General features: G+C 39.5%; 1 protein-coding gene across 3 annotated transcripts in view; it reads left to right on the top strand.

Annotated features, from left to right (window-relative positions):
• The window catches only part of LIX1 (limb and CNS expressed 1), a 66743-nt gene that overhangs the window by 30817 nt on the left and 11987 nt on the right, over positions 1-23939 (top strand). Inside the window, exons 3-5 of one of the 3 annotated variants that reach the window (XM_069085157.1) lie at positions 15039-15146; positions 17732-17872; positions 20876-20971. In XM_069085157.1, the coding sequence (XP_068941258.1) occupies positions 15039-15146; positions 17732-17872; positions 20876-20971 (345 nt within the window). The remainder of the gene's footprint in view (positions 1-15038; positions 15147-17731; positions 17873-20875; positions 20972-23939) is intronic. The other 2 variants (XM_069085158.1, XM_069085159.1) reach the window with 2 other exon arrangements.

Raw genomic sequence — 23939 nt, 5'->3', positions numbered from 1 at the left:
GCTACTGTCCCAGTATTAGGGAAACTGGAAAACATGCAGATATTCTTGCTGAAAAGTGGTCAAGGTCTTAAAGAATTGAAAAGGCTACAATTAGCAACGTGCTCTGGATTGTGCCATTCCTTGTGTTGAAATCTCTGCTCTCAAGATGAAAGTGAGGTGTTGGAAACATTGACCAGAGCCAGGAGTAGAGTCCATTTGATGGATAGGCTGACTCTCTGGAATGGGAGAAAAACCTACCTGACTACTGGAATGACTGACCTCCCCTCAAAGAGACCTAAAAGAATTCTGATCTCTTATAACACAGAGTTATTTGGCCTCTTTTCCCTGTCACTTCCTCCCTCTCTTCCTCCTACCTAGTGTTAGCAGTTCCCTAGAATAGAATTTGCTATTGGGAACTCTCATCCAAACACATTTGTCTTCAATTGTGGTCAGCAAGAAATTAATCTTTAGCTTTGAGCTTTCCATGTAAACGAAATCTCTTATTCCCTGTTATTGTTATCATAAGGATCTGTAATGACAGACTTTTCCCAAATGGTCATATACAGGTGGAAAAGTGAATAGACAATTATACTTGGAGTCAGAAAAGTCTGAGTTCAAATCCCTGAAATACCCGAAAGATAGGTGACTCTTTTTAACTTGTATCCAACTCAGTTTTCTTATCTGTAAAATGAGGATGATAATATCATCTACCTTCCAAAGTTGTTGTGAAGATAAAATGTAATAATATTTGTAAAGCACTTTGCAAACCTGTGAGTGGCTGTACAATATTCCAGATGTTATCTCACCAGTTAGAGTAAGTAGAACTATTCCCTCCCTTGTTCTGGATCCTATTTTTCTTTTAATGAAGCCTGCCTTATTTTTCACTTATGAGTTACATTAAGCTGATTTCTCCTCATGCCTCATAAGTCTTTTACTTCTGAAGTATTTTTTAAACCAACTGCACAACTTTAGATGTCTCTTTTTGAATTTTATCTTACTAAATTTGGCCCAGCGTTTTAACCAATTGACAGTTTTAGGAGTAAGCCATTTTCATAAAACATATTCACCAACCTACCGGGTAGATGTCATTGGAAAATTTGCTAAACATATCATCTATGCCTTTATTTAAGTTATTATTGATAACAATCAATACAGATACACCTTACATGGTAAACAGGTCAAGGCCAGTGATAGCTGCCATTGCCTTTTATTAGAGCCCTCCTTCCAAATTAGTATAAAATCATTAGCGATCTAGCCATCCTCCATACTATGACTCTGTCCTTTGTTTCATAGGATGTAAAAGTAGTTAACTTTGGGTTCTGCCATTTTACCAGTTCTAACTATACTCATTTAGCTCACATCTGTCTTGTCCAAAAGAATAACATAAGAGGCTTTGCTGAAATATAGGCATACCATGACCAATGTACAGGTCTAATACCACTGTTAAAAAAAGAAGAAATAAGGTTAGTCTGCTATGACCTGTTTTTGATTAAAATATACAGGTCTTTGTGATCACTGCTTCTCTTTCTAGATATTCAATAATTGTCCCTTTATTATTTGAGGTGAAGGGGTGAATTGAGGTCCAGTTCACTATAGTTTACAAATTTTAACCTCTTCCCTTTTTGATATTTCCTAAATTGTTCAAATAGATCTGTGATCTCATCAGTTCAGGAGTTTCTATCACAAAGCATCCATGTCTACTCAGACTGTGGACTCTGGTTTGTGTCTTCCCAAAATGTCACTACTCAAAGTAGGGGAGGAGGTACACCCAACATATTAGAGGCTTTCTTAGATTTCTCCTAGTATCAAGAGGGTGCCAACAAAGCATTCTAGAAGGCCACCTCTCATGTCACATTCTTACCACATGACTAGCCCCCATTTTTTTCTTTAAAGTTCATTAACAATAGAAAAACTATGATTCTGAGCACTTTCTGTCTCTTTTCTGCAAGATGAAAGAGGCTGATTAAGAGTGAAGTCCATTTTTATTTTACCTTTGTTTTATGGATTGCCATAGCCAAAAGAATTTTATCAATTGGCTGGCTTGCTCATGATGTGTCCTTCCATGATTATCAAGGCTGAGATTATCAAGGTCCTGAGAAAATAGATTCAGTTTGTTCCTGGAACCATAATTTGGTAAAGAGTTCAATTCACTAATTAAATTTATACAATGGTATAAATTTATAAATCATAAAATTATAAATCATAAAAATATGAGTTATTGTAGAATGTGCAGATTTTATTAAATGATCAAAAGATATCCTACTAATAAGTTATATGACCATGAGCAAATCATTAACTTCTCTATGTCTCAATTTCACCATTTGCAAAAATAGGGATAATAATAGCACCAATCTCACAGGGCTGTTGTAAGGATTAAATGAGCTAACACACACAAAGTGCCTTTCAAACCTTGAAACCCTATGTAAATACTATTATTATAATTAGATTAGATAGGGGTTATCCTTTACTCAAAAATAAACTCTTTCCAGTTACACGATATACTTTAGTGCTTCAAAGATCTATGACTTTGTTGATGTAGTATTAATAAATAAAATAAATAAATCTGCCATCATAAATTTTGTTGATGGATTTCTGTGGTCAAATCAGTTATCATTCATTGGTCAGCCCTCTGGGCCTCAGGTGATGGATCTCAATTTAATTTTTTTTTTTTTTGCTTTTTGGAGGGGGGAAGGTAGGGCAATTGGGGTTAAATGACGTGCCCAAGGTCACTTGGCTAGTTTTGTGTTGTGTCTGAGGCTGGATTTGAACTCAAATCCTCCTGACTCCAGGGCCAGTGCTCTATTCACTGTGCCACTTAGCTACCCTGATGGATATCAACTTAACTAGCCTGATCTTCAGACAATAGTGCCCAGTCTTTTCATCTCAGTAGAAATTGCTGAAACTTGAACTCTATTGGCATAAGGTTTCTTAGATATAGTGTGTTAAGAGTGAACTTGCATATATAAATGCATCAAATATAAATAAGATACAAAGCCAAATTATACTACTGGATAGACACTCTCAGTTAATGACCAGCCTCAGTAAATTGCAGCCAAACTGAGGGAGCTGGATCAGATGGCCTCAGAGCTTCCTTATAGCTCTGTCTAGGACCCCTAAAGCCAGATTCTATGCCTCAGGACCTTGTAGCAGCTTTTTGCCAATGCCCAAAGCTAAAACAAAAAGTATTAAAAAGTCTCAGCGTCTCCAATGCCAATTTCTCCAGCTCTTACCTTGCTTGGGCTTCTTTTAAAAGGCTCATGTTTTCTACAGTTATGGGTCAAGAGATAATTTTTGCACTTTTCACTCTTCTATAGGGAAATCAGGAGGCTTTTTTCTATCCAGTTGACAGTAGTCTCTCTCTCTTTTTTTTTAAAGGGCAAACTCTCCTGCTTCAATCTTCCTACAGGACACTAAAGTGTTTCTATCTCCTGAAGGGAAAAATTCACTCTTTCTTCTATGTCTGACCCCACAGGTCAGGATATTGTCAGTCATCAACTTTTCCTGTCTTTCTCTGTACTGCTCTATCAACATTCTGGTTATCTTCCTTAATCTCCTCATTCCCCACCCTTTGGAACCTTAACTACTCCATGAATGTTGGGTTCTGATAAATGTTAACTCATCTTGCCCAGAACCAAGAGTCCATGTCTCTTCTCAACTATTTCCATACCATGCCACACGTGGGCCCTTTCCCCCTTTTCCAAGTCCCCTTTATGTGTTGTCTTCATCTATTAGAATGTAAGTTTCTTGAGGGCAGAGACTGTCTTGCTTGATTCTGTGTCTATCTTTAGCAAGTGCTTGGCATATAAGTAAGTCCTTAATAAATGGTTTATGTTTGTCTGTCATTCATATATTGGTATTTCATTGGAGAGCAAATTTCCATTGTCAATGCAGGTTGGCACCTTCTCTTGCCTAGAGAGAATTGCTTAGGATTACTGGGCCAGTGTCTCAGAGGCAATGCTTATACCCAGGTCTTCATGGGTTTGAAGCCCGCTCTGTTTCTATATACTATATCTGTGGCCTCATTGTCTGCCTGTCTGTCTATCCAGAACAATTAAAATAGGACGAGAACTGCAAGATTGACAGTCAAGGTAGTCAACGTATTAGGTCCACCTGCTTTTTTGGTTGGAAATCTGACAGGGTCAGGTTCAGTGGGACCATAAGCTCTCATTTGGGTTGGAGGAGGGGTGTCATTTCTTAGTTTTTGATTACTATCATCCATGGCAATAAGGCAGTAATCTTTAAGAGTTCCAGGATAGAAGGTAGGAAGCAGGGGATTACAGTGCCCCATGTCAGAGCATGTCCCTTTAACACCCGACTCCTGCCCTATCCTGTGTTTCTCAGAAAAATGAATTATCTTTTTTTCTCTAGTTTCCATATTCTCTTTCTTACATGCCTCTTCAAGGATCAAAAGTCATGGTAAAGCTGAAAATTTACTACTCTGAATAAAATCATCTGTCCAGCATGTCATTTCCTTCCCTCAGTCCTCTCTGCTCCTTTTAGATATGACCAGAAGCACATTAGAAAGATATCAGTGGAAAACTTACTATAGGAATGAAATTACATAAAGATTAAAACCATTATTATAATTCATAAATAAAATTATTTTGGATTACTTATGAAAATATCACTTTACCCCTAAGATATTTATAACCTTTTGTCCATATCAAATAATAAATTCAAATAATATTATTGGTAGATATGAGCATTCAAAACATTCTCGACTACTATTTTATTTCAAATTTGCGTTTTTTTGTCTGAACCTGTGATTTCCCAACACCTGTTTGTGTTCCCCAAGAATCTATGCCAGGCCCTCCTTTTTTCCTCTCCCTATACTTCTCTGAGTGACTTCACTTCATCAGCTCAAATGGGCTTAATTATCATCCCTATGGAGATGACTCCATTTCTATATATCCAGTCCTAGTCACCCTCCTGAACTCTAGTCCTGAATCACCAATTCCCCATCAGATATTTTGAACTAGATATCCTGTAAACATCCCAAACTCAATATTTCCAAAGCTGAATTCCTTATCTTTCCCTTCAAACCCACCACTTGTAAATCTCCTTATTTGTGTCAAAGGGAAAACTGTCCTTCCAGTCACGTAGCAGTTTACAGCTTTGGAGTCGTTTTTGACTCAGCACTTCCCATATTTTTTGCCTTCTCTCCAATCACAAAGCCACCACCTTAGTTCAGTCCTCATCATCTCTCACTTGATCCATTGCAACAGACTCCAGTTTTGTGGCCCTGCCAAGAGTCTCTCCTCTCATCTGCCGTCCGCCTCAGAGCTGCCAAAGTGATATTCCAAAAGCCCAAGAAAAACAAGGTCAGCTCCCTCCTTGATGAATTCCTTATTACCTCTAGGATCACAGACAAAGTCTTCCTCTTGGCATTTAAAGCCTTTTATGATCTGGCTCCAACTTATCTTTCCAGTTTTATTATACATTACCCTCCTTCAAACACTGATTCAGCCAAACTGTCCTTACTATTCTTCACTGCGTCGGGTCGGTACTGGCTGGCCTGAATGCTGAGGATATACTCCCTCCTCCCCTCCACCTTAGAATCCCTAGCTTCCTTCGCCTTAAGCACTACCTCCTACATCAGGCTTTTACTGAATCCCTCCTAAGATACCTTGTATTTATTTGGTATATATATTTTATATGTACTTGTCTCTGTATTCCTCTTTTATAGTGAGCAGAAATTGGACTTTCAGTTCACTCCATTCTCCATCTACTGCTCTTCTTGGCTTCAACTCCACAAAACAAGGTGCTCATCCCAGGATAAGCTCATCATTTCCAGTCTCATCACCTTGGCTATTCAACACCTTCCCATCTCCCTCAGCCTCTTCCCTCCTAATTGGAGTGCTAGAGGATGGAGTATTAAACTCCTCCCCAAATCTTCCTTTGTTTTGGACAGAAGTTGGACTTCTAGCTCATTCCACTTTCCATCAGCAGCTCTGCCTGATTTTACTCCCCTCCCCTACCTTTTTCCAGCTTCTTTTTGTGTGTTGTCTTTTCCCATTAGATTATAAGTTCCTTGTGGGCAGGAACTATCTTTCCTTTTTTTCTTATTTGTATCCCCAGCCCTCAATACATAGGGACTTAGTAAATACTTGTAGATTAGTAGATGTAGATAATCCCTGGTACTCATTAATCAATCAAATATTTATTAAGCACCAGTTATGTTCCAGGTATTGTGCTAGGCTCTGAGGATACAAATACAAAGAATAAAATAGCCCTACTTGCAAGGAACCTACGTTCTGATCTTACAGGGTTGCCTGGCTCAATGAGAAGTTAAATGACTAGCCTGCCCATCATCCCTCAGATAGTATGAGTCAGAGGCAAGACTTAAAACCAGATACTCTTAACTCCAAGAGTGGTTCACACAGCTTCTCCAAATAACTCACAAAATGATCCATGGATGGTGTATTATCATTTTAAATTTATCAAAGTACAAAGTGAAGTTCTGTCTGCTAAGATGAAACTTCCTTCTCTTGCTACCACCCTTCACTTTTTTTTTTTTAAGCAATTGGGGTTAAGTAACTTGCTCAAGGTTACACAGCCAGGTGTTTCTGGGTGGGTGCTAAGTGTCTGAGCCCTGATTCGATCCCAGGTCATCCTGACTCTGGGGCCGGTGCTCCTACTTGCAGTGCTGCCTGGCCGCCCCCACCCTTCACTCTTAATCCCAGCTAACTCTGCCCTTTAACATCTGAACTCCCAATCTTTGCTGCCTTCCTCTTCTATAATTCTATAATTAACTAGCTCCCCTTTGTTCTAGACTTCCTCTCACACTTTCCCCATAACCTTACATACCTGGAAGCCTGGTTCCCCCCAAAAGCCAATATATCCTTGACCACCCTCTATCTTCTCTCCTCAAATCCCCTAAACTAGCCTTTCTTTCTACCTTTCAGCAGTGGATGTCACCATTGTCTTATGATGATTTGGAAGTATTTGCCCAGGATAACTTATGCTCTTAATTACATCACCTCCTATCTCCTGCCCCTTTTACATGTATCTTTGTCTCTTCTCATCTTCATTCTTTCTTCACTCCTCAGATTCCTCTTCACCAGATATCATTCTTCCTAGTGCAGAAACCATGCCCTGGAGGATCTCACTTCTCATGCCCAGAGCTCCTGATCTGAAGCTCCAGTTGTCTTCATAATGGTTGAATCATTTGCAGACTACTTCTAGACCCAGGCTTCAGCCATGCTTCACTTCAATCCCAAGACTTCTTATCAACTGTCAAGCTGTTTCACACATATCCCCTTTCACCATTTTCTCCCTTTTCTAGTTATGGAAACATAACCAAATTGACTATGACTTTGCTCCTGGAAAGAGTTTATCAATATCATCTCTGTAATTTTCCAGACCAATGTATTTCTGGACACAAGTCTCCAATATGTGTTCTCCACCCTCCTCTCCATTAGAATGTAAGTTCTGGAGAGCAGGAACCATCTTTGATTTTATATTAGTATTCTCTACTGCATATGGTATTTAGCACATGCTAAGTGCTTAATAAGTGGGTTTTCTTTTCATTCATTCATTCCCTGAGATCTCCCTCTTATCCTCTTCTCAGTTGATATCAATCATATATCTTTTGCCCACTATTTCCTCATTCCCTTGTCCTCGTCATCCTGGCCCTGATCCTTGTCAAGGCAAACCCCTCAATTTGTGCCCTGTATCTTGACTCATCTAGTCGTCCCAGCTGATTGTCATCTTATCTCTCTCAGCATCAAAGGCTAACTCCTGGTTCCTTCCATGCTGCCTGCAAACATGCTCTCACTTACCCTCAAGAACTCTCACTTGATCTGACTATTCCTGCTCCCTACATTCCTATCTCTTTTGCACCCTTCTAGGCTAAACTCCTTGTGATAACTGTCTATACTGAGTGCCTCTCCTTCTTTTCTTTTCACTAACTTTTAAACTCTCTACAATCTGGTTTCTATCTCCATCAGTCAACTGAAACTACTCTCTCCTAAGTTACCAGTGATTTCTTAACTGGCAAATCGAATGGTCTTTTCTCAGTCCTCACTCTTCTTGAGCTCCCTGTGTCCTCTGGCACTTTCAATCATAGTCTTATACTAGATATTTTCTCCTCTCTGGGTTTTTTGTGACATTGCTGACAGCTCCTTCTCCATCTTCTTTGCTGGATCTTCATCCAGGTCACAACCACTAATTGTGGGCATCCCCCTATTCTCAGTTCTGGACCCTCTTCTCTCTTTCCAATGTATTATCTGCCTAGGTTACCTCATCAGATCCCCTTGGGTTCAATTATCATCTGTACAAGTGATTGTCAAATTTATATATCCCGTCCTAATCTTTCTCCTGAGCTCAGGTCTCATATCACACACTGCCTTTTTAACATCTCAAAATGGGGGAGGGGGAGAAGCTGGCTAGGTGGTGCAGTGAATAGAGCACTGGCCCTGGAGTCAGGAGGACCTGAGTTCAAATCTGGCCTCAAACACCTAACACAAAAACTAGTTGTGTGACTTTGGGCAAGTCACAACCCCAATTGCCCTACTTACCCCACTCTAAAAAAAAACAACACCATCTCAAAATGGATATTCCATGGGCATCTAAAACTTAATACATCCAAAAGAGAATTCGTTATCATTTCCTCAAGACCTTACTCTTTTATCTTCTTCCCAAATTCCCTGTTATTAGCGGGGACATCATCATCTTCCCAGTTCTCTAGGTTCCCAACCTTGGTGTTATCTTTGATTCCTTGTTCTCTCTCACTTCTCATATCTGATCAGTTGTCAAGCACTATAAATTTCTTTTTTGTTGTTGTTTTTGCTTTTTTTTGGAGGGCAGTTGGGGTTAAGTGACTTGCCCAAGGTCACACGGCTAGTAAGTGTTAAGTGTCTGAGGCCAGTTTTGAACTCAGGTTCTCCTGACTCCAGGGCTGGTGCTCTACTCCCTGCACCACCTAGCCACCCCAAAGCACTGTAAATTTCTAACTCTATCACATCTTTCATATGTTCTTCTTTCCCTCTTCTGACTCTGCCACTCCCCTAGTGCAGGTGCACTCAACTCACACTATCCCAGCCTTCCTAGCTGATCTCCCTTCTTCAGGTGTCTCCATACTCCAGTCTATCCTCCACTCAGCTGTCAAATTGACCTTCCTAAAACACAGGTCTCACCATATCACCTCCCTACTCAAGCAACTCTAGTGGTTCCCTATTACCTTCTGGATCAAATATAAAATTCTCTTTTTGACTTTAAAACCCTTCAGAACTTGACCCCTTCCTACTTTTCCAGCCTCTCATACTTTATTCCTTCCATGTACTCGGCAGTCCAGTGATACTGACCTCCTTACTTTTCTTTGGAACACAATACTTTATATACTAACTGTGCCTTTTCACTGTCTGTCCCCCTACATACAATATATATGTCTTGTATGCATATAGTTAAGTGCATGCTATCCCCCTCATTTTAATGTTTTTTCTTTTGTTTTTCTTTGTATTTATAGAGATTAGCACAGAACCTGCCATACAGTACAAGTTAACAATAAATGCTTGTTGACTAACTTCCTCCCTGCCTATAAATGTACTGAGGTCTCTGCCCTCCTTAAAAAAAGAATCATCTCTTGACCCTGTCATCTCTTCAAATAATCAGCCTATATCTCTCTTCCTTTTCACAGCCAAACTCCTAAGACAATGTGGTATCTATAATAGCTGTTTCTACTATCAACCTCTTATTGTCTTCTGACCCTACTACTCCACTGACACTGTTTTTTTCCAGTGTTACCAATGATCTATTCAGGCCTTTGGGTGCCTGGATAGAAAGCCTTTTAAATGGTCCTTCAGCTTCTAGTCTCTCCCCTCTCCAATCTGTAATAGCTCCTGGAAGAAAAATAAAACACACCATGTAAGGACACAGTAAAGTAGATGATTCCGTCCAAGGTGGGAAAAAACATCTGTTGTCCTTAGATAAGAGATACTTGAAGCTTTGGAACACAATACTTCATACACTGACTATGCCTTTTCACTGTCTGTCCCCCTACATACAAATAGTTACCTCAACCTCATTGTCTTAGATCAAGCAGATGTCTTTAACAATTGTAAAAATATTTGGTCACCTCCTCTTCTTTCCTGCCCTTGAATGGGGATTGTTTTCTTATTCCAATAAAAAAAAAAACCTTACCAGCTACATGGCAAATATTTTCCCAGAAACTACCCTTTTCCCTTTAATTGATTTTCCCCTTTCTCTACATTTATTTCCTGAGAAAGGTGTTAATTTTCATTCTTAAATGGGTGCAGAATGTTTCTGGTTAGCTGTGTACTTTAAGCAAATGTGAATAAGTATAAAGGCAAGCCTGTGCCCTGGGAAGCTGGAGTTGCTATCAGTGAGCAGTCTTCCTTTGCTTGTTAAATACTTTTCTTTTCACTTTGGCATTTCAAGTTATTCAACCCCTAGGCAGGGAATCTAGTTGGAGGTTGAGATTCTCTCTGGGCTCTCCAGGAAACCAGGTTGAGAAATTCCCCAATTTCTTCCAAAATCATATTCTTAATAATAACATTCTTGAGAGTTGAACTATAAGGAAAGCTGAGCACCACAAAACTGGTGCTTTCAAATTATGGTGCTGGAGAAGACTTTTGTGAGTCCCTTGGACTTCAAGGAGATCAAATCAGTCAGTACTTAAAGAAATTAATTCAGACTATTCACGGGAAGATCAAATATTAAAGCTGAAACTTAAATACTTTGGCCACATAATGAGAAGACAGAACTCATTGGAAAAGACACTGATGTTGGGAAAGATTGACGGCAGAAGGAGAAGGGGATGGCAGAAGATGAGATGGATGGGGAGTGTCTTGGAAACAATAAACATGAGCTCGGAGAGATTTTGAGAGATAGCAAAGGACAGAAAGGCTTGGTGTGCTATGGTCCATGAGGTCGCAAAGAGCTGGCCATGACTGAATGACTGAGCAACAACAATATTCTTTGTTTTGTTTTGTTTTTGCCTTTTGGAGGGCAATTGGGGCTAAGTAACTTGCCCAAGGTTACACCGCTAGTTTTTTGTGTTAAGTGTCTGAGGCTGGAACCAAACTCAGGTCCTCCCAACTCTGGGGCCAGTGCTTTTACTCACTGCGCCACCTAGGTACCCCAACAACAATATTCTTAAGATTCAGGTCTAATCATGCTGCTACCTCACTCAAAAATTTTCAGTTGTTGACTACTGGATAAATACAAGCCCTTCAGCCTGTCAACAAAAGCCCCCTATAATCTGATTTCAAATGGCCTTCTTAAGTGAAGTAATAGAAATATATTACTCCTTTTCATTCACTCTACATTCTGACAGAGTAGATGATGATTTGTATCTTTAATCAGAGGTGTCCTCCAAGCCTGAAATATGTTTCCCTCTCTCTTCCAGAACTCCTTAAAACCCTGGTCTTTCCTCAAGAGTCAAAGCAACCCAGTTCCAGGAGCTTTTCCTAAACCCCTTTATCCTTCTGTCCCTAGTTATTACTGTTTTCTTCTCTTGTATTTATTTAGCTTTGAATCTGTATCTCCCCTAAGGAAAATATAAATTTCTCAGGGGAAGGAACAGTTTCTTTATTGTATTTTTGTCTCTAACACCTTGCCCACAGTAGGTGCTCAATTTTTTTCTTTTAAAAAAATTTAATTTAATTAATTTTTTTCCTTACATTTTAAGTTCCAAACTATCTTCCTCACTCCCTCCCCATCCTACACTAGAAAAGGCCACCATTTGATGCAGATTTATAAATATACATAAAACCATACTATGCATACTTCTATTTATCAGTTCTTTTTCTGGAGATGGATAGCATTTTCATTCATAGGTCCTTTATAGGTGATTTGAGAATTTATAGTACTCAGAATAACTTTGCAATTCACAATTATTCTTTGAACAGTATTGCTATTACTGTATACAACATTCTCTAGGTTCTGCTCACTTCACTTTTCACTTTTTCCTGAGAGTCTTTCCATGTTTTTCTAAAATCAACCAGCTCACCATTTCTTACAGCACAGTAGTATTCCGTTACCATCATACCCCACACAACTTGCTTAGGCATTCCCCAATTGATGGGCATCTCCTCAGTTTCCAAGGTGCTTAGTAATTTTTGTGGAGTTGAGTAGCTAAGTAGAAACACACTTCACTTTTGTTCCCTTTTGTCCTTTGGGATGAGATCTGGAGTAAGATGTAATATTTTCTCAGCACGCTCCTGCAACAAATAAGAGGCAGTATGGAACCGATTAGAGCAGCATTTCTCCAGTAGTGATCCACTGTGGCCCAAAATTTTATCAAAAGTGTCAGGCATGATGATTTGTTGTCTGGCAGAATTTCTGAGCATGAGATCTCACTATCTTTGATTTTCCTTCAAAGCAAAAAGATCATTCCACAAGCAAGAAGAGAGATATTATTCTCTGTTTTGCTTATTTTCTCATTATTCCCTACCTTTTTATGGTAGCTGACAATATTGATCCTCACAGCTCTCTATTCACCTTCCTTTCTACTCCATGAAAAATGAGAAGGAACATAGATTTAGAGTTGGAAAGATCTTAGTTCATTCCCCACCCCCATTTTACACATGATGAAACTGTGGCCCAGATGTCAAGTGAATTGTCCAAGATCAAGTAATAAATGATAGAGTTGGGATTTGAACCCAGGGCCTCAGACTCCAAGGATCATGCTTAGGACAGTGGTATGACTCGAAGAGAACTCCTCTTTCCCAGTATAAGCAGATGAGATACACAGTAACAGAAAACTCCTCCCTACCCTCCATCGGATACTTAGTTTTTACTACTTACCCTCCCCATCTCCTTTTCAACCACTCAACTCTACCACTATTCATGCCCAAGGTGAGATGAGACTTTTGGTGGGAGACTGGTGGCACTATGGAAAGGGTAGCAGGAAGGGTTGGAAAAGGGGGAAATAAAAGGTAGGTGGATAGATTGGACTGCACTATGGAGTCTTTTGCCCTGTCTAGAGGGGATGTACAAATTCTCTCTGCAACTTTGCCCACACTTTTTTTTTTTTTAAGCAATCAGGGTTAAGTAACTTGCTCAAGGTTACACGGCCAGTTATTTCTGGGTGTGGTGCTGAGTGTCTGAGCCCGGGATTCGATCTCCAGGTTGTCCCAACACTGGAGCCGGTGCTCTTACTCGCTGAGCCACCTGGCCGCCCCTAAGCAATTGGGGTTAAGTAACTTGCTCAAGGTTACACGGCCAGGTGTTTCTGGGTGGGTGCTAAGTGTCCGAGCCCAGGATTCGATCTCCAGGTCTTCTCAACACTGGAGCCGGTGCTCTTACTTGCTGTGCTACCTGGCCGCCCCTTTGCCCACACTTTGTAACTTCTCTGTGCCCAATGTTAGGCTGTGCTGTCCCTCACCGATGGGCTTAAAAATGGTGATAGGAACATAGGAAAGGAAATAGAAATCATAAAAATTATTTAAAGCCAGAAAGAACTTTAAAGGCCATCTTGTACAACCTTCTCATTTTACAGATGAGGAAACTGAGGCATAGAACGTTTCCTTAACTTTTCCAAGGTCACAAGGTGGCGGAAGTGAGAACTGAACTCAGCTCTCGTGACTCCAAAGTCAGTATTCATTTCACTACACCATACTTTCTTGTTATTGATGAGCTTCTTTCATAGAAGAGTCCACATAGATTTATTTTTCACAAGTCAGTCTCAGGCTAAGAGATTGATGGTATTGAAAGCTAGGAGCCTCTGAAATGACTCTTATGGTTTATAAACTAACAATGAACGGAATCCCCTGAAAAGTCTGATAAATACTTGGTGGAGGTCAGCTTGCCAGTTGGAAATTATAGAATTGTAAACTAGAAATCAGTGAATGGATAGTGCTAATAAAACAGTGTTGTGGGTTAAACATTTTAGCTTTGTACTTTCGTGTAATGTGAAAGATAGAAGCTAGTTTTGTTAATGAATGGTCATCATATACAGAATAGTTTACAAACCTCTCTTATTTTGGTGTCTACTAAAAAAATTATTAATGTGATATATACCTGGAAAGCCCAACTCCCTTGGCAGGATATTGGTGTTTTGGGAACTGTTTTGAAAAAATGTTATTTCTTTCTCACTTTACCCATTCTTAAAGCTGAAGCTGACCAGTGCTGACATCAACACAGAACTCTTCCTTAGAATCAAGGAATGTCAGAGCTGGAAGGACCTTGGGGAACATAGGGTCTTATCCTTTCATTTTGCAAGTGAAAAAATCTCACCATGAGAAATGTTTTTATCACATTTCATTGTTTTAAAAAATTGTCACTCTGGCTGATTGGTTAGTGGTTAGCTTAATAAAGTTAACAATTCCTGTCCTTTTGGCTCTATCCACTTAGGCTTGGGCATTATAAATATAATATTTCACTGGGAAGATAGCAAAAAACATTTACTTTCTTGTCTAATACTAGGTTTTTAATGATTTGGGAACAGAAGTAGAAGGATAATTCCCTAAGGAAGAGAAAGATCTTTCAAGGAAAAAAATGCAGATACTGTCTTTTACCTTGATCCCAAAAATGTTGAAGGAAGGAACTGGTGAATTTTACACAGACTTTTTGAAGTGTAGTTGTGTTTCAGAACTACAATAGCAAAAGAAAGTCCTTTGATGATACAGAATTTGTTTTATTTTATGTGCTTATTAATTAGAGCATTCTCTCCCCCATATTAAAAGAAGATTTAATAAATTGGAACAATAAGTAGAGACATAGGACTTTTTAAAAATCTTGATATTTTTAAGTTTTCATGGTTCCTTTTAATGTTCTCTGAGTATAAGGCCCATTCTGTCCTTTCAGATATATAGTCCTTTGATCTCTAAAGCAATCCCATTCGGTTGTAAATGTATGCCTGCTCTTTGATCTGATACTTAACTGGTTTTACTTAAAAGAGAGAACTTCTTTTATCAATGTGGTGTTTACTAGTTCTCTTTCTCCCAAAGATGGTTTAAATTGGCATTATTTAGATGAAAAGTTATAAAGTTCCATGAGAGCCTGCCATCCTGCAACCCCAAATGTTCTATTTTATGCTCAGCAAAGCCAAATGCATTTCAAAATGAACTTCTTTTGTGGTTATCTTTTAATACTAGCAAAACATTCGGAAAATTAGCACCCTATTAAAAAGAAAACAAAGAATGGCAAATGGAACTCGATATCATTCACTGCGCAGTCTGTACAATTGTTCACCAGGGACGCAGGTATTGTATTTTCAAACATTCTTGCACCATAATGCTATTGGAATATAGAATGCTATATTCCAATGAATGGAAATGGAACTTTTTTTAATTAGAAAAGCTAGAGAATAAAAGAAAGAACGGCACAGATGAAAAGTAAAAAGGATGTTTATTTATTCTTTCCTTCAGGATCAATTTTAAAATATCATTTAAGAGCTAGTCCATGTGTTTTTAGCATAGTCTGAGATCCCTGAGCTGCAGGAGTGGGACCTCTGAGTATAACTGAGCCCCTAGTGCACCAAAATGCTCACAACACAAAGCGGTGCAGATACCTGCCTGGTCCTTTATCTCAGTGCTATGAAAGTCTGAGACAGCTATAAATTGTCACTGGGTAATTGGCTATAGGCCTATAACTTTCCTAGGCAGACTTTAGGGAGTGGCTGAACATGTCAATCCACATCTGTGGAAATGCAGCAAAATTTTCTACATACATTTTTTTGAACTCTAATCATGTTTTCAATTTTAAAGGATAAAGGAACTGTCTCTTCTTGTTAAGAGTCAGTTAAAACCCCTCCCATGCTAATTGCTCTCTCTCTTTTTTTTTTAATGGGGTCTCTCTGTCTTGCCCAGGCTGAAAATGCAGCAGCTACTCATGGCCCTTATCCCAATGGCGGTCTGCAGGAACCTCTGACCTGCTTCATTTTCCCAGAATGGCTTGTAAGCCAGTTCCTTCCCCCAAAGCCCTTAGGCAGCCTGGTATACCTCTGTTCTCTGGGGCTCACTGTATTAGTGCTGGAAGTACTGCAGAAACAGTGTGTACTTTAGCCCTACTGCAGGGCAGAACATCAGACCTCAAGCAGCCAATAGCCTCAGGCTTCTACTTCTAGCAGGGATTATAATTATTCAATATTTACTAAGTACCTACTGTGTGCCAGCAACAGTGCTAAGTGCAGGAGATACAAAGGAAAGCAAAAGAATCCCTTCTCTCAAATGTAATGGGGCAGACCCCATGCACACAACTATGTGCATACAGGCTAGATACAAGACAAACTACAAATGATCAATAGAGAGAAGGCACTAAAATTAAGGGAAATCAGGAAAAGCTTCCTGTAGCAGGGGAGATTTAAGAAAGGACTTGAATGAAGCCAGGGAGGCCAGCAGGTGGAACTGAGGAAGAGTGCTTTGTACACATATGGAACAGCTAGTGAAAATCCAGGTCCAAGATGTCCAGAGACAGCAAGGAGACAGACTACTGTCATCAATCAAAGAGTACATAGAAAGGTGTGTATAAGGTGTAAGTAAACTGGAAAGGTGAGAGGGACAGATTATGAAGGATTTTGAATGCAAAATAGTGGGTTTTATATTTGATCTTGCAGGTAATAGGGAGCCGTTGGAGTTTATTGAGAGACACAGTCATATTTGACCTTTAGGAAGATCACTTTGACAGCTGAGTGGAGGATGAAGTGGAGTGGGGAGAAACTTGAGTCTGGCAGACCAACCAGAAGGTGACTGCAATAGTCCAGGTGTGAAGCGATAAGGCCCTGTACCAGAGTAGTGGCAATGTCAGGAGAGCAGGGAGCATATTCAGGAAATATTACAAAGGTTCCAGGACCTGGTAACGGATTGGATATGGGAGGGGATGGTGACAGAGAGGATATAGATGTGGACAACAGCTAAGTTGTGAGTCTGAGTGACTAGGAGAACATTGGTGCGCTCAACAGTAATAGGGAAATTAGGAAGAAGGAACAGTTCAGGGGGAAGTTAGATTTTGGACATGTTGAGTTTAAGATGTCTATGTGTCTACCCAGTTCAAGGAATCCAAAAGAAAATTGGAGATTCAAAACTGGTGGTCAGTGAACAAGTTAGGACCGGATAAGTAGACCTGAGTGCCATCAAAAGAGATGTGATCATTGAATCCATTGGAGGTGCTGAGATCACCAAGTGAAATAGTATAGAAGAAGAGGAGAAGAAGGCCCAGGAAAGAGAACTGTGGGACACTCATGGTTAGTGGGCATGACCCAGATGAAGATCCAGCAAAGGAGACTGAGGAGGGTCAGACAGTTAAGAGGAGAAGCAGGGGAGAGCAGTGTCACTAAAACCTAGAGGAGAGGGTATTAAGGAGAAAGTACTGTATTTTTTTTTAATTTCTACAAGACATTGAAGTTGTTTGTAGATGACAGGAATCTACAGACATGAAACTTGTTCCTGTGGTCAGGAACTGATAGTAAATTGAGGACCATCTCTATGGGAATAGTAAAAACGTGTAAGAATTTTGTTGTTATTTCAGCCATGTCTCCTACTCTGTGTGACCCCATTTAGGGTTTTCTTGGTAAAGATACTGGAGTGGTTTGTCATTTCCTTCTCCAGTTCATTTTTCAGATGAGGAAACCGGGGAAACAGGGTAAGTGACTTGCCCAAAGTCACACAGCTAGGAAGTACCTGAGGCCAGATTTGAGCTCAGGTCTTCCTCACTCTAGGCCCAGCACTCTGCTGCACCATCTAGTCACTCCATATGTAAGAAAAGGCCCTCTAAACAACAACAGCAAATGAATGAGAACATGGTTGGCCTTGGTAACTCCTTTTTTCTGTTTTTTCAACATATTGTCCAGTGCTGCCTCAGCAGAGCAGAGGCCAGACGGGATGCAGCCAAAGTGGCCCTGATCAATTCCCTCTTCAATGAGCTGCCCTCTAGAAGGATCACTAAGGAGTTCATTATAGAAAGCGTTCAGGAAGCCATTGCCTCCACAAGCGTAAGTGCTACTACCTACAAGGGGTGAGAAACTGGCAGCAGTGAAAATGGTGGGATGTTTTGGGGTTATCAGACAAGTTTCTAAGTAGGTTTTTCTTTAAGGTCCACATGCACTTGACCTTTCTTATTTCACTGAAGCCTGATAGGGGAAAAAACAGTGGGCTAGAAGTCAAGAAAACAGAGATCAGGTGCTAGCTCCCATCTTAGGGGAAAAGAGTTCATCTCTCCGGGAGAGTTTCTCAGTCTTTAAGTGAACGCTGATAGTTTTTGCCCCCCATTCACAGCCCAGATCTTACCTATGAGAAACCAACTAACTCTCTGAACTTTTAAAGAGGTGTTAATTCTTCTAACGCCATAAGACCTATTTTGTTAATGACTTCTTCAATACCCTAAACCTTAAAAAATAAACTAGTGATCTGAAATAGTCAATGTACTTATGGATTATTGTCTGTTGATGGTCATTCACACACCTCTTTCCCCCTTCATTACCCTAGTCCTTCCTCAGAGCTCTACATTTGGAATCTGAAGATGTCAGTTTAAATCTGGGTACTGCTCCTTATCTATATGCCCTTAGATAGAACACTCCACTTCTCCGTATCTCAGTTTCTTCATTTGTAAAGTGAGGGGGTTGAATTAGGCAATCTCCAAACTTGCCCTTAGGCTAACTGAAATGATTCTGTCATACTGAAATCAATTGCTGCTTACACATGTGGCATGAAATTAAACTATTTCTAGAATTATCCTAGGCAAGAGGTTCCCAAAATTGTTTAGCTTACTTCCCCCTTAAAAAAAAATTGCTCAGTACTCCCCTGGAAATCTACTTTCTTTAACTCTTTAAAAGTTTTTTTGAAATTTGCCTCATTTCAAAAAATATATTAAATGACATCTTAAATTTAATAATTTATTGTAAATTTATGTTTTTTTTCCTGTATTGAAATTTTGATGACACAATATTGCATCATGTAACTGTAGAGGATCATATTGTAAACAAGTCATTACATATTTCTGCTGATGCATGCTAGACTTCTTGACAATGCTGACATGCTTGCCTGCCAACACTTACTTGTTCAGACCTGTCTGCTGACTTGACCACTGATGGGTTATAACTTGCATTTTGTGTTTATTTGGAAAGTAATATGATCTCTATGAGTTTAATTCTGTTACACAACAGATGAAACATGTACAAACAACTTTTCAAAATTTTCTTCTCTTTTTTCCTTATACATCCACTACCCCCTTACTTTTATTTGGTGCCCCCCCCCCGCAATTGCAACCAAGGCAACTACTGCCCCCTCCATTGTTCCAGTGCCCCCATGGGGTCAGCATTGCCCATTTTAGGAACCTATGTCTAGTGGCTCAGGGGTGGGGAACCTGTGGCCTCTAAGACACATGTGGCCCTCCAGGTCCTCAAATGAGACCCTTTGACTAAATCTAAACTAAACAGAACAAATCCTTTTAAAATTTGGACTCAGTCAAAAGGCTTTACCCAAGAACCTAGAAGGCCCTAGAAGGCCATGGGTTCCCAACCCCTGGTAACCTATGCTGTTTTGATCAAAAATGCTCTTATCACTTATAAAAGATGAAAAAGAATGAAAATTAGGGGCAGGAGAGGAGTTGCACCTGCAAAGAGATGCCTGAGAGACTTCTCTATCTGACCCTGGATGAAAGGAGGGCTTGATTTCTGAGTTTGTTGAATTTCACATGAATACCTTTGAGCAGCAAAGTCAGGAAAATGGAGCTTGGTTTCTTTAGGTGTGGAATTTACCCTCAGGGTAGGGAGAGTGTTAGGGGATTTCTGGGTGTAAAGGTAATTTATCATTTTTTAATGGAAATTTTAAAGGTAAAAAAGTATAAGCTTTGCAGACCTCTGGGTATATTTCCTCTGGGATATTTAAAAGCCAGCATAAATATTTCAGTAGCAGTATGTTAATGTTATTGCATTCAAAAGCTATGAATTTGCTGCTACCTGATGCAGCTGTTTTGTTTGTTCAGTCCCACAAAGCCACCATTGCTGACCTTCAGAGGAATTCCTGACCATTCATTACTGGATGGTCTTTATTAAAGGGCCTAATTCTTGCTAGATCCACTTAGCCCACAGGCTTTTTTCAGAGCTTATTTTCCCCCATCTATGTTTGAAGGAATTCAGTTTCTACCCTTTACCTATCCACCTAGTTTCCTGAGGTTTAAATAATCCAAGCGTGAAGGAAATACAAGCCAAGAGCCACATCCATGCCAAACAGCAGAGTATTATAGAAAGCCTCAGTCACGAATCATGAGCATAAAGTATGGACGGTTCTTACAACTGTACAATTTTTCATAGATCAACTTCATGCTCTCTCCTAGCAGTGCCCAGGACACTGCCATCATTCAGACGGTCATGTTAGCAGACAGCTAAGAAGGCATTTATAAGGCAACAATATAAAAGTGGGATGGGAGGGAAGCCGTTACAAGTAAAAATCAATTTGTAAGTGATTTCTATTATTATATAACTTGTGGGTCTGAAATTAGAAGGGATCTCAGAGGTCACCTAGTCCAGTTCTCTCTTTTTACAGAAAAGAAAACTGAAGAACAAGGAGATTGAGTTATTCAACCAAGGTAGCAAACATCAGAGGCATAATATAGGGGAAGGGGAAGGGAAGGGAACAAGTGTTTACTGAGCACCTTTTATGTGCCAGGTACTGCACTGTGTTTTTACAAGCTTTATCTCATTTGGACCAAGGTCCATGACTACAGAACCAGGACTCCAAGACTCTCTCTCTACTATACCAAACAACCTTCCAATGGACTTTCATTCTGATGAAAAACTCAGTCAAAAAACTTTTCCATCCTAAAATGGAGAGATTAAGAATCTTATCCAAAGTCAACCACTGAACTAGTCTTGGGGTGGTTTATTATCAAGCCTATTGTGTTTCTCTGGGGTTAATGTCACAAGACATGGTGAAGGAGAACTCATTGTGCAACAAAAATCAGTGAGTAATCTTTCCTTCTCATGCTTTTTCCCAAGGGCACTATAAATGATGCTGATGACCCAAGCACCAGCATAGGAGCCTATCACTACATGCTGGAATCAAACATGGGGAAAACTATGCTGGAATTTCAGGTACTGATTTTCTTCTGTTTATTTATACACTTCACACACACACACACACACACACACACACACACACACATGCTGATTCCTTCTGGCAAAATACTCTAGATTCAAGGTACTCTGTGGATCTATATCTATAACATATCTTTATATGTCTACATCTATACACATAATATCTATATTTATAGATCTATAACACATCTCTATATGTCTATATCCAATCATATAATATCTATATATCTATACCATATCTCTATATGTCTACATCTATACATATATCTATATTTATAGATCTATATCTCTAGATATTATCTCTATATCTATACATATAATATCTATATTTATAGCTCTATATCTCTATATCTATGCATATATCTATATATCTATACCATATCTCTATATGTCTACATCTATACATACAATATCTATATTTATAGATCTATAATCTATCTCTATGTCTATATCTATACATATAATATCTATATTTATAGATCTATAATATATCTCCATATGTCTGTATCTATACATATAATATCTATACCATATGTCTACATCTATGCATATAATATCTACATATCTGTAATATATCTCTATATGTCTACATATATATAATATCTATGTCTATATATGTATGCATGTCATAAACCCCCACCAATATACTTACTTTTATTATTTAGCCAGAGGTTGAAATTAGTTCACAGTAAAGGCATTTAATGACATATAGTGGGAAAAGTAGTCATTGGACATTTTCTTGAAAACAAGTAAGAAATGCACTTGCCCACAAATAAACATGTCATAAGTGGGAAGAGTGGACACCTCTACAGAATATGTGGCAAGGTTACATACATGGAGGAGAACACCTAGAGGGAACATGCGGCCAGGGGGTGTACGTAGAGGGGGCAATTCAATACTGTGGGACCACCAGTATCTCCTGGCAATGTTATCATGTTGTACACCATACCAGCTTCCTGCTGGTCTCAAAGGGAATGTAGTCTCTGCCAGTTAGTACTCAGTTAATTTCCTGTTCACTGCTAGGGGTGGGTCCTGTAGAGCTTCCAGCTTCTCTCCTAAAAGCATGTGTATGTGTATAGAGGCAGCACAGTGTATTTGTCAGAGTTTGCTTTAGTCAAGAAGACCAGAGTTCAAAATCCTGCCTCTAACAGGTGACAGTGACTGCCTCTGATAGGTCAAATCTGCCCTCTGGGTGAGTGACCCTAGAGAAGTTCTATTACAGCTCAGTGTCCCAGGGAACTCCATAAAACTATGAATTATAGCACAGTTGCTGATCTATTGGTATATATATTGGTAGAGGAGAGTTCCCTACATCAATATAATAATGTATCTTGTTTAAAAAAAATCGCAGTAATGGTTGATGTTTTTATTGTTTTGAGAGGCTTATTAAATACTTTACATATGTGATCTCATTTTGATCCAACTAGGCAGTGCCAAAATGATTATTTTTATTTTATAAATTAGGAAACTGACACTCTGATAGTGGGAGTGATTCATCTATAGTCAATAGTTAGTTTAAGACAAAGTTGAGACTAGAACCCAGGGCTTCTGACTCTACATCCAGTGGATTTTCTACTAGATCCCACAGCCTCGCTGCTTCTAGTGAGGAGATTGCTGCTCTGGTGGAATGGTACCCCACAACAGGGAATTTAGGGAAATCCTATGCTAGAGTGATAACCTAAAAGGAGTTGGCAAAAGGCAAAGCTCACTGCACTTCATGTTTTCTGATGATCTAAAATCAAAGGGACACCCTGCTTCCGCTACTATGGAAGTTACATTTCAAGCTTGAGGAAACAGCAGCTTGTCTGTGTTTTTGTGTCTATTCAGTGAAAACCTGGAATTATTTTGAATCTGCCTAAGGTGGCTCAGTTAATCCCACCAAAAGCAGGGAAATGAACAGAACAAATTTGGGATTCTATTTAGTGCTATGAGTTAGGAAAGAGTCTGTTCATTCTTCTTTTTATTAATACTTTTATGGGCCAATAAAGGGTTGTGCATTTTCTGTATGCTTTAGGTGTATGTGTAGTATACGTCCATAAATATTAAGTAATTATGTGAACCATATTGAACAAATGCTTTCCAAATTCTCAAAACCAGATGTTGGATACAGGAGGGAAAAGACCCATCTTGATAGAATAGATCTGTGTTGGCAATAAGGGAGGAAAATCCCTGAAGTGCATCCCTTCCCATTCTTCCTTTCCATCAGATACATGTGCATGCTTGGAAACAAGTGCTTTCTTTTGTAGCCTGGGTTAAACATGAATATGCATGTGATTCCCACCCAAAACGAGATGTTTCTGCAACAGGAACCACAAGTCGATATCCCTGATGGACATGACACATCAGGAAAACATTCTCATGTGAATCACACAGGATAAAATACAAGGCTGGTGTTTTCTGACTGCTGTGGAGACACCAAGGAGATCCATTTTCCAGTTTGGGAAATGAAATGTGAGATGACCTTGTGGCTGCAGGATTATATGAATGTAGAAAACAGTTTTTGTTTTGGTGGAGAGGGTTTATTGTGAAGAAGATTCCAGGCATGATTTGTAGGGGGGAGGGGAAGCTAGACAACGAGTCTCTTCAAGGTCAGGTTACAGTCAGCCAGGTGCCATCTTTAACTTGACTCTGCAACTGATTAGTCCTTGAGAACTAATACAATCCCAGAAAGAACTGTTTGCTTATATCTTGCTAAACTATCCAGGTCACCTTTAAAAAACCTCATCCCATAAACAAGTTTCCTCTTAAATCCGTTCTCTTGGGTGGTGAGATGATGCCCACCTGTTTTCCAAGTTATCAATTTACAGTGTTTGTTTTTTCTTCTTTCTGATGAAGTGCAGAGCCAGCCCAGGCCTCTCAGAGACACTTGAGGGAGTGGCATGTGCATTATCTCCCCAAAAGGCAGCTGGAAAGCCAAACATCATTGCTAATGGGAGACAACAACAGGAAGCTCTGTTCTGACAAA

This window comes from Petaurus breviceps, unplaced genomic scaffold (genome assembly GCF_028583685.1).
Source record: "Petaurus breviceps papuanus isolate PSGF00001 unplaced genomic scaffold, PetGlider_PUasm1.0 175, whole genome shotgun sequence".
In the NCBI taxonomy this organism is placed as follows: Eukaryota; Metazoa; Chordata; class Mammalia; order Diprotodontia; family Petauridae; genus Petaurus; species Petaurus breviceps.
Note: the sequence above shows the minus strand (reverse complement) of the source record. Positions and strands in the feature narration are given on the sequence as shown.